Genomic DNA, 12,641 nt, shown 5'->3' with positions numbered 1-12,641 from the left:
AAAAAGAAATTGAAAAAGAATATTGAAATATTCGCGCAAAAGACCTAAATTTCCCGAAATTTTACTTTGTTCTTTGTTCTTTTTCCTTTGTCTTATTCTTTTTTTTCTTCTCTTTGTCTCTTTTTCTTTTTCTCCTTCCTATTCAATCTTTCTTTTTTTTTCTTTCTTCTTCTTTATTTTCTTTTCATCTTTTTGATTCTGGATTTCAAAAAGTCATTTATCGAAAATATTGGGCGATGTTCCAAAAGAAAAGATATGTATATGAAATTACGTCGGTAAAACGGTTATTCTTTTTTATGGGGGACAGAAAAGAGTGCACTCTTCTTCGATTGTAAAAATCATCTTAATCCCAATAAATTATCTCTTTGTTTCTAATAAATGTTTTGCGATTGTACTTACAAGAATTCGCGCTTTCGCCTCGGTCGAATCGAGAAGAAGGACCATTACCGATGAATCGAAGACGATCGAGAAATCGTTCGACTTTCCAGTGTTCTTTTGACATCGCGTTTTCAAATCGATGCGGAGTTATACTTCGCATCGTGCTAATATCCAATATTAGCGCGAACATCGCGAAAGTAATTGGATCGCGCGTGTCATTTTCTCTGTATTTTAACCGACTTTCAGTAGAATATCGGCGATCGTGCGTTATCGACCCCCATATAACGATCTACTTCTCGACATGAATGTCAAAGAGAAAGCGATACATCGTGCGACATGGCGCACATTGTTTTTTATCTAATTTTATCTATTTTTATTGTACAATTTATTTAATTTTACATTAGTATTTAATTACGCATATATAAATGCATATGTTTATTTGGTGGCGGTATGCGCAAATCAATTAACATCCTTGTTAACTTTATAACGTAATAATACTTTCTATGCTTCGTCCTCTCTTTTTTTTCTCCTTCAATCAAGATTATATTTATTTTTATTTTCTTTGCAAAAAAATTTAACGAGTAGAAATTTTTTTTAGACAATTTTGTGTTTCAAAAATAATGTTAAAAAAGTTACTGCAATAAAAAAAAATTCACAAGATATTTCGGAAATGTAATAATAGTAGAAAGAAGTGTGATATTTTGCTATATTTTTTGCACATATTTAATAAGTAAATTAATCATTCGGAATAATGTTTTGTAATTTCCTTTGATTTTATGCAATTCAATCTGGATCTCAAAATCATTGAAGATATATCTGCCGGATATCCTTGGAATTACATTTTGCTAGATGGATATGAATATTTCGTAGCTTACCTTCTCGACATTGCTCGTTTCACATTATCTCGCTATCCGAATATCTCGATCAATATAATTAATTAATTCTTATAAGCGTACCTGTTTAGAGTTGTAGCTCTATTGTAAATCTATTAATATTGATTTAAATTCCACGCATTTTAAATTAATTTTATATTTGGATTATTAAAGGAAAGTACAAGGTTGTTTTTGGATAATATCCGATTTTATTTTGTTATTCAATAGTGTTAATATTGCAAATAAAATATTTATATTTATGATTCATCATGATTACGCAAATAAGTGTTTTGTTATTTTTTTATATTATTATTTTGTTACTTTGTTGTATTGTCAAGAATAATCAAATTAAAATCAAGCAATAAATGCATTTGCATCGATATTGGAAGTTAAAGCAGGATGTTGAACATTGATATTGCGATTAATTGAATCATATCTAGCGTTTCTATCATTTCTATCTTAGATTTCAAAATGATTATCTATTATTATCTATTGAATCATATATCTGTATTTATTACATAAATAGTTAGTAACGAATATAATTATGATTTATTATTTTGCCAAAATTATTAAGTTGATTATTTTTATTTTATTAAATAAATTTTTTTTACAAAGTGGTTTGGAATTTTAATTTAATATCACTTTAGGTTCAATTTTATTATTAATAACATGCAATAAATTTAAAAGAGTAATTTAAATTGTTTTGCGCAGAATTTTTATTTCCAAAGAATCAACCTTTCTCCATATCATTTCATTTTATTCCGTGACTCCTTGAGAGACCCTTTCTCTTTAATTCGTGGTTACGGGTCTCTTTTCTTTTACTGTACGCCTGCATCAAGATCATTCCATGATAAGTCCAGGCATTCAGGAGTTAATACCTTATATCTCATGAAAAATGGTTCAAGGTCCTTTCTGGTGTAAAATATAATAAAATATCTCGCTTCACAAAAACTTTTATTTGTGAGTGAGTATTCATTTAAGGAGAGACAAACTTTTTTGCGTTACATGTATGAATACTGACAAATACATTCGTTGAGATTGACTGATAATAATTGATTATAATTGATTGGGTATAATAAAAAGTCATATATTAATATTCATATATTGAATAAAAAAAAAATTGATTGACAAATCTGACGAGAATAATGTCAGCATAATATTAAAACATATTCACGAAATAAGTTCCGGTTTATCAAAGTGTAGTTTAACGACGACAAAACGACGGTTCGCGTTTTCTCGATCGAGATGATCATCGCGAAGAATCGCCGCGCTTTCCACGCATTCGCTTCCCTTTCGGTGGATCGTCCGCTGATCGTCGTCCTGGTCATTTGACATCTTTCACACTGGCGATAGTAAAACGGCGGCGGCGATGGCGACGGCGATGGCAATGGTGATAGGCAGCCAACGGTGGCCGTGGTGGTGGCGGCCGGTAACGGTGATGGTGGTGGTGACGGTGGCGGATGATGGCGATCGCGTGGTGGTGGTCTCGCATTCGGGCGAAAGGGAAAATGCCTGGTCGAGCGGCTTTTTTTTCCTCTTCTTTTTCCCCCCCGGCTGGCGACCGGGATTTTTGACACGGCCGACGTTCGATCGGACTTGCATTTGTCTCGGAGCGTTCTATCCGATTGTCATCCCCGAACGTCGCGAACGTTGCAACGGAACGCGCGAAAAAACCGACGCGTCCGAAGATGCGTCACGTGCATCGTCCCGTCTGATCGAGCTGACCATCCGTCGTTTCCGCCGTCGCGCGCGAATCTCGAATCGTCGATTCGAAGTTTTTTTCTCCGATTTCTTTCCCCTTTTTTTTCCCCCTTTTTTCGGAGTGCCGCGTGTTGAGTTTCGCTCGGCGCGAATCTCTCCTTCGTCGTTTTGAAATTTCGACTTCAAAGAAGTGCCGTTTCATCCTACCCCGTTCTCGATCGAGGGAACGTCGCGCAATTCATTCATTTCTCCGATTCGTTAAAGTTTCTCCGCTTTGATCCGCTATCGGAGAAAGTATTACGGATTGCCAGGGCGAATTGTGCTGTGGTGGCTCGGAAATGAGACATAGGATTAGACACGACTGAGCAGCTGCAAGGTGAGCGATGACTGGAAAACGGAACTCTGTGCTCTTTTAAAATGCCACGTGCGGAATTTCCGCGTTGGCAAGCAACGGCGTTAATCCGACGAAGCTTTTTTTCCTTGACTGAAAGCTTTCTTGCACGATTCATCTTTCCTTTTTTTCCTCTCCACGTTAGAAAGAAAAAAAAAAAAAGAAAAAATGAACGATGCCTTTTTGACTCTCGTCGTCGATTAGCCGCGCGAAAATGAGACGATAATCGACAGACTTTCAATTTCGAAGCCTGACACGATTCGTTCTTGCGTGTGATAATTACGACGGTTTGTCATTATTAGACTTTGCTCATTGCTCGTAGCGATTGATTCCCACAAGAGATGAATCGCAAAAAGTGTCCCAGAAGAGCGCGACATTTACGAGAGAACCAGACTCGGAATTGAACTGACCGTTCCTCGCCAACACAACTCGGCAGACCACTTTCACGTGCGCCAAATTGCCAGATGTATATACGACCTCCGTTTCTTACGTAAAAGTCGGGCACCCGTGTAATCAGAACTCAAAGATCGTTGAAATGTTGAAAATTTCTCATTTCCGTCGGTCCGCAATTTCGCTCGGTGACATTTTGTCTTTACGATTGTAAGGGACGCTCCGACGATCACGACGAAATTAACTCGAATTTTAGCATTTGAAAATTTCATTATTACTTCGCGCTCGCAAAGTGTGTCGTAAAGAAAATGAGGATAATTGAATGTATGGCCTTTCGTACCTCGCGTATCTCATTTTCGCTTTATATCACATTAGTTTTGAAATTGAAATTGAATTATGTTGAATGCGTGTGAATGTGTGTGTGTGTGTGTGTAAATTACACACATACATTGTCCATTAATATACTAATATTTTGATAGAAATATTTTGATTAAAGTGGTATATACAGCTTTGTTTCTTGTCAAATTTGAAACTCCCGAATCGAACAATTATAACTTCAATTTGGAATCAATTAAAAAGATGTGTGAAACATATAGTATTTTTAGCGTTTCTCTATGTTTGTTATATTTGAAAACTTTTGTTCACTGTTCAAATGTAAATGTATTAGCGAATGAATTTAATCAGTCGTGCTTTTTACGGATTTCGTGCCCTGCAAAATAATATTTCTGAATACAGCTCGATACAGTATCGCCGATCGCGTATATTGCACGAAAAGAATTTACTTTCTATCGACGCGAACAGCCTGCGAGAAATTAAAGCTGATACTTTGGTTACGAAACCCAACGTCACTTAGTTCTAGCATGTAAACTTGCCGCTTCTGTGCCCCCGTAAAAAAAAATGCAACCGCAAATATTTGTCTTCGTAAAGACTGTGCGGCTTGCCAAACAAATAAAATTTACTCGTTTCTGACGTGTTGTCTGTAATAGCGAATATCTGGAACAGACGGACGAAGCAGTAACACATTTGCATGCACATTTGCCATGCGGAACTGTAGTACTGAATGAAACAAACAAATCGTTAGACATTACGAGCGATGGTAATTCAAGCACGATCGTTGATCCTTCCTTGATATCGATCCTCCTTCCCCTCTTCGCGACGCTTCCATTCATCCTTGCATGCGCTAAATAAGAGAACGTAAATAAGAGAACAATCGTTGTAATAAAATCTCGTTTCCTCTCTCGCAAATATGTTACGAATATTCGTAATATTTTGAGATAAAAATAAAAAAATCAAAAATATTAATTAATTTCGAGCGTATCTTATGCTTAACATTCTTGTAATTCGGAGTAGGAATCTCACGTAGAACAATATCTTGAACAGAGAATCGTATTGTTTTTACATAGTTTATATAATAAAAGTAAGTTTTTCTTTGTGATGTGAATTTGATGTAACGGAAATTTTCTTTATTATGACTATCATATGTGTTTTATATTAAAACACATCATTCTGGACGAACCAGAATGTTTGTAACGGGGGACAGTGGCCGCGCTGCTCCGAAAATAAACAGCGCAATCAATAGAGACTAACAACCAGCAAGAGTAAAAGTAAATTTGAGCGCAGGCAATGCCGTTTTACATCGGTATGCGTATACGTTAACCAATTCGCTCTGTGCGCATGTTGAAAAGCACTCGACTCTTTTAAAAAATTCAAATTTATTGGAGTCGATGGAACATCATGATGTAATACGTGTCAATTATCGTTTCTGTGAATAAGCACAATATTTACATTTGTGGCATTAAAAAATAAAAAATCGTCAAAATTGTTTTGTTTCGATTCGTTTATCGAAGTAATCTTATTAAAAGTAAAATCTATTTTAATAATAAGCTCGTTGAAATAGAAAGGTGTTAATTACATTGGGATGGTTACGTAAAATTTACAAAATTATCTTTTGAAATATAAAGTTTTAGACTTGATGTTTGAAAAAAAGTAATAAATTGCAATTTTTAATATAGCTGTATTAGCTGGAATTTTTTAATTATTTTATTAAAAACTACTTCTTGATATTTTTCAGAATGGCAAGGACGTTTTCGTTGAGCGTGAGCGTAGTGGCATTGCTACTAGTCTTCGCTATTATCGAAGCTTCTCGTGGACAAATTAATCAGGTAATTGATTATAGAGATACGTGACTTTAATTTATATAAACAACAAATACAAAAAATGCTTTACTACTCATATAAAAAAAAATGTTTTTTTTCTACTCATTTATTTTAAGCTAATACGTATGAGTTAATAATTATTTGAAGATTCATAGAATATTTTTTAAACTAACATTAGATAAAAAATACAGGAAGAAAAAAATTATTTATGCGTATGCATTTATTAATTAGAAGGCGAGTTGTTTCTAAATTGAAATAAATATCGTTCTACGCACATGAATATTTGAACAATGTTAGACTTCAGTTTCCAACACTTTACAGTACGTGAAACACGCGATGTGCAATACAAATGTAAGAGACACAAATTAAAAAGACATAAATTAAAAATAGAAGATTTAAAGAAGCCCAATTACCTGTAAATTAATGTATACGAGTAACGCATGAAGATGGGCAAGATCCGTTTTGTACATGTTTTGTGTCAAGGATGCGCGTTTGATGCCGGGAGTTTACGACATTGTGGTTTTTTTTTTTCTTTCCATTTTTTTCTTCTTTTCACGAAGGCCGTCGACCCAGCGGAACGAGTCGATTCGTATTATTCGACTAAATCGCACAAGTGAAGTTGCACTACGCTCGGTAATTAGACATCGAGAAAGGAAGCAGTTCCTTTACTAGGTGATTACTTGTATAACGACGGAAAAGAAAATCCTCGAGAGTGATTCACGACAACAACACTTTGTTTCTTATTTGACTAAATGAAATCGCACATTGCGACTTAATTTAAACGTAATGTCGTCTTATTGATCCAATTGTGGACAGGATTTACGATTTCACTTTGATGACAGATTCTTTGATTAATTTGCAGTTTCTTCGAGTAAAAAGTATCGACACGTTATTTCCGTGTTAAAAACGGCGAACGAAACTTTCAAGAAATCCAATTAAATAATAGAATCTTGTTATTTAATTTCGATATTTGAAGTTTCATTTCCTTAGAATTTTAATTTGCGATAAAATTATTTAAAGATTTCATGATAAATATCAACGAGTTGCAGCATATAATGATTATATCTATAACATTTTTAAGTATAATTTATTAACGAATTCGTTATAATTAAGTAATAAAAATGTAGTTATTTTATGGATAGAATACGCTGCTATACAAAAAGTAGATTTATTTTGCAAATCACATGTAATTACATTCCTCATCCGATCCGATGGATATTGATATAATTTATACATCTAGAACGCGACGATAATGAAAGTATAATAAAAGAGAAACTAAAAATATCTATGATTTGTCAACATGATGAGTCATTCATCTTTCGCTCTCGACTCGGATGTCCAGATTCCAGCTATTCGTTTTGTATTTGGCTATAATAATACGATTGCCAGGAAGATCTCAGACGCTTTCGCTGACTCTCTCATCGTAAAAGTTGTTGAAACGAGTTCTATTTCAAGAATAATCATCCCTTCCATAAAAACTTATCAAAAGCGTGAATACAGATTTGTATATGTTTTCTAGCTATATTCGAGGAAACTCAACCGCAAATATGTATATTAGAAATTGTATTAACAGGTAAAAAACTGAAGAAAACTTGCTCGACATTTTCACAAGCTCTATTTCTATACATCATTACAGTTTTTATTAAATAATTTAAAAATAAATACTAAATACATAATTGATAAATAAATACTAAAATTGATAAGTGAATTATTACATATGTCTAAAAGATAGAATCGATATATGTTGCTTTACAATGTATAGTGATTGCATAATATTAATTATTAGTGTTTGATAATTTGAAAGTATTATTTAAAGATTTGACTATATTCTAGAAAAATTGTTAACAAAAAAATTTTGTAATTTATTTTCTTTTATAAGATTGCATTTAATCTGTAAGAATTAACAGACGTAACATATATAGCTCTCAAACTTATTTCATTTTTCTAATACATGTTTTACATTTGAGAAAAATGAGATATTCCCATCAAATAGGAAAAAAATACAAAATTGTGAAATTAATTAATGTTCATCATCTTTCATTATTCTATTCGCTCATCGCAGATGTCTGTCATATCCATCATCATTAATATTTATTTCTCATTTAATTAAATTCTACGAGTTAACATGTTAAAATTATCAATTATTTATTATTATTAACTATTAATCAGGATACACGTGGACTTGTATATCGCAATTGAAGTTCAAGCGAACGGTAGTAATTCGATATGCATGAACTTCTTGCAAATATTCCTTCGTATTCGTTTTTATTTAACGTACACAATTTTTGCGATGAAAATATATTTACACGTATATATGATTGATGAAAACTCTCATTTTTGTGGACATGATTCTAATTTTTGCAACATAATAATAATAATAAAACTGAAAATACGATAATAATGAAGCATTAACGCTTGACGTTAATATTCTAATCTAGAATAGTGTTCGTTAATCTTCTAATTAGTAATCTTTCATTATTATCGTCAATTACGCGATTGTAATTTTCACGTTTATCAAGCATTTCACGCGCCAATGTAGGTATCAAAACGGCGCAAGAAACACAGCACAGAACAGAACACATATAAATGGAGTGAGAGGATAAGAAGGAAAAAAGAGATCGCAAGTTTGCATGGACCACGCCTAGTCGTACGCCGTTCGCTTTTAACGAACGATATACCGACATGGAGTCGAAATGTTAACGCCATATGTTTATCTCGTAATATTATAATTGGATATAGTAATTATAATCAAATATTAAAAGTAGAAAGTAGAAGTATAGTTGAATACAGTAAAGTTACAGTTGATCATATTTTAAATACACAGCTATTTCTCAAGTAGGTCACGTTAATTAAATCATCTACTTTATTATCTACTTGACAATCTAATTAATCAAAAATATCTTCTTCATCCTCGCTACGTTTATTTCGTAATATTACAGTTAAATGCAATAGCCATTGTTGAAAATATATTAAATAGAAAGTAGAATATGGCTGAATATAGAGCGTCGTAGCTTTTTCGATGTCAATCATCGAGTCAATCGCCAAGTAGGTTGCAGCTAATCACGACCATCTACTTAATTATCTATCTAATAATGTAATTAATCAATAAATCGACACGAATCCCAAAAGGAATCGACATAGCCGGCATTACCTGGTCGTTAGGTTCTTTCTAGACCGGACAATTTCGTTTTCATTAGTATTCGCGATTAACTTGGTTAGCGAAGCAACGCGTATTCCTTCGGTGAACGTAAGCGCGACGTTAATAATTATTCCGCTGCGCGCACGGATGATCGTAATCTAATGGAAGCAAGAGCGAGATGATTTTCTTATCGATTTAATGATGCGTTACGTAAGGCGAGCTACATTTCTTATTCCAGGACAGTTCTTTTTTCTTTTTTATCATCAGTAAGTGGCTCCTTACAAAGCGTCGCAACATCGCCAACATCTCGCGTTTCGTCATAATAACGGATAATTTATGTAACGGTATGAAGATCTCGCGATTTGTAAATCGTCCCGAACGGAAATCGGTGCACGGTTCAAGGCAGACGCCTCTTACCACGTCTTACCTCGCGATGTCCTCACTATATTAATCCTCAGGAATCTAGCTTAATGGGACACTCTTGAATTATACAAAAAGATGTGCTCTAGGAGGATTAATTACTCTAGATGACGAAATAGACTTGTTAGCACCTGTTTGTTACAGTTTAATATTACAACATGAAGCTTCTTTCGATTTGAAGCTCCATAATAGTCATCTTAATGATGTTTATTACACCGGAACCGAAGACTATGCTAAAGGTCATTGCACGTGAAAAAATTTTCGTAATCGTAAGTAATCGGCCAATCGCAGTCAAGTATCCTTACAATGTAATAATAATGCTTGCCTGTGATTGATCGATTTGCTCGTGGACTTACGATTACGACTAAAACTTTTTTACGCACAAAGATTTTAAAAGTTGCACGCATCTAACTCTACGCGCGGGCAACCGAGCTTGAGCTGAGCTTGAATCATCAACATGAATCAATGCTTTTTTGTCGATCTTTCTCAGAATTTCTTCTCTAAGCTATCGAATGAAAGTACTTTTGATCGATAATTTTCGTCGCAATTGATTTCACGAATGCATATAAATTGCAAGGTTTACACGCCTTCTCGTATTTCTCGGCGGCGACAGCTGGCGCGAGGCCTTTAATTAGAAACGCAAATTATGCAATACGCTTTAGTAAAAAAAAAACGTTGCGATCGATATCTCACAAACGCCCGTTATGCACGTTGGTATTATTGAACGTCACAGTCGTACGGTACCCTTTGTGCCGCAGAAACGCTTTATAACTTACTCCGATTTACAATCGCGATTTACAATCGCGACGTCTCGAGCGTTGCCTTCGTTCAGCGTCTCGAAACAGCGCTCGCGTATCACGCTAAATGCGCTCCTATATGATGCCTTATTGCGCGTTGCGCGTGCAAGTACACACAAGCACGCATCGACAAGTGTACTTGCCTGGTACGGTACGGATGTAGCACGTTGCACAAGCGCGCGCGAGTGCGATCTAAATCGAGTTTTCCATCGGAGAAAGCGCTTCTTCTGCATCGTTTACTTCAACAGACTTCCTGATTTATTTGCCATATCCCATTCCCCGTCTCGTCTTTATTTATTCGGCCAGCTTCGTTTTATGTGCCAATCAAGAAGATATATATATATATATATATATATATCATAAAAGTTGCAATATCTAACTGTGGTATCTCTTTTTCTGCGTGATATTTATAACGTATCATGAGATGATTAACCATGAGTAGAAAAAAATAAAAAAGTGAGATTTAAACTATATTTTTCACAGATAATTACAGATAACGAGGAGATTAAAAATAATTATGTAAAATATACATAACTATTTCCTGGAAAGATACGTAAAATTATTAATTTATATTAGTTATTAAAAATCAAAAGTATTTTAACAGTATTTAATATTTTTAATATATGACGGAATATTGTCAAGTATGTATTAAAGTATGTGTTAAAACTCAATAACATTTTTCTTTATTTATATTTTATAACAAATTGAAGTAAATTTGATACTTTCTTAATTATGCTGACGATTATATATTGCAATCGTCATGCATGCCAAACTCATTGTTAGTAATGACCCACTTACATAAACTGTCTGGGAGCCTGCAATCAATTGTAAGCGCGAAGTGATTACAATGGTAAAGCCGTTTTCCTACTCGTTCTACCTTTAACACTCGAATAATGATCCTACGCAATCGCAACGATTTTAATTAATTATGAGAACAAGCGTTTATTATCGATTCATTATCTACGAGCTAGCGCCAGGGAAAATTACACTTAGTGAGAAAGGAGAAAAATACTTCCTTGTGATATAACATTCAAAATTATTCATGATTTACGAATATGGCGTAATGTAAAAGTCAATAAATTTCTTGCTCAGAAGTTTCTGCTATCTTTCTTCCGTAAATAATTTGCCAAAACGTGACAAATGTGAAAAATTGTTGCACCTTACCAGAATCGTTTAAGTTTCTTCTTGGCAGATTATGCAACGTAAGCCTTTTATGCAATACATTGTGGAATGGATTCAACTTTAACCTGCGCTAATGAGATACATTTTTTTTTCTCGCGTTGCTACGTTTTCTTGCGAGATGTTTTGATGTGCAATTTCGAGTTAAATAGAATATGCAGTCAAGAAAAAAAAAGCAAAGACAAAATAACCGAGACTGATACAATCTCATTAAATTTACGTGTTAATACAAAACATAAATTATATTTTTCCAAATTTGTCAAAAAATTGAATATCTTTTTTAAATCTTTATTTGTGATAAATATAATTTTTTCAATTGTGTTGTTTCATATTTTGATTAATAATAAATCACTAAATATAATAACTAAATATAATTAATAATAAATTAATAAATTACGTAATATGCTTATTTTCTTTCGAAAGACATATAGCAATATTATTTCTCTTGTTTTTTCTTTCTTTTTTTTGAAGAATATAAATGCTCGGTTCTTACGTTAAAAATTGATTACTTCTCTTTTGTCACTTATACCAGCTGAAATGTATGAAATGGTTTGTAAAATGGATTATATCAACCAAGTAAAGGTTTTTGACATATAAATTCTTACAGTGAAGACTGTAATCTTCGAATGAAATCATTAACATATTTCGTAAATTTCTCGCGGAATATCTTGATGTATTTAATATTTTTTCTAGTTTTTGGATAGGTGGACATCAATGCACTTTCTCTTTTTTAGGATTTCCGTATTTTATGAATGTGTAAAATTGAGGTTAATTTTCGGAATCGCGAGACGCATAAATTAATGTCAGCATATAAATTTAAGATACATACTATAATTATTTCAGAAAAGGTTAGAAGTCAAAAGAGAGGATTAACTTACTAGAGTATTAACCATGACGTTTATGCTACACTCAACTTTGTAATGTTTGCATATGCACAAGTGTCCTTCAATTCGTTCGATTTCGCTCATTAGCAGGAAAAGTTGCTTTATATTGCAATGTTTAAACTCTACGTCAAGATATTACATTCAAGTGATTTGTTTGCCAGGAGTAGAAAGCTTCTCTTCGAGAAGCTTTTTGAAAAGTATTATCTTCATTAATGTGAAGATTTCCTCTCTATATTAATATTTGTTTAATATCATCACATAGCACTTCTGTATGATTTTAAAGATAAAATTAATAAAATTATTCATGTAATTCTTATTTAGTGCCACTTAATAA

The 12,641-nt window shown here is 33.4% G+C and overlaps 1 protein-coding gene across 1 annotated transcript in view; it reads left to right on the top strand.

Annotated features, from left to right (window-relative positions):
* Window positions 1-3,174: 3,174 nt before the first annotated feature.
* The window catches only part of LOC105427773 (uncharacterized), a 34,277-nt gene continuing 24,810 nt past the window's right edge, over window positions 3,175-12,641 (top strand). Inside the window, 2 exon segments of the mRNA XM_089083641.1 lie at window positions 3,175-3,327; window positions 5,804-5,894. Coding sequence (XP_088939767.1) covers window positions 5,805-5,894 — 90 coding nt within the window. The 5' untranslated portion in view covers window positions 3,175-3,327; window position 5,804.

This window comes from Pogonomyrmex barbatus, unplaced genomic scaffold, assembly GCF_055798465.1.
Source record: "Pogonomyrmex barbatus isolate J1 unplaced genomic scaffold, ASM5579846v1 scaffold8, whole genome shotgun sequence".
Taxonomy (NCBI): domain Eukaryota; kingdom Metazoa; phylum Arthropoda; class Insecta; order Hymenoptera; family Formicidae; genus Pogonomyrmex; species Pogonomyrmex barbatus.
This window is presented reverse-complemented; position numbering and strand designations above follow the sequence as displayed.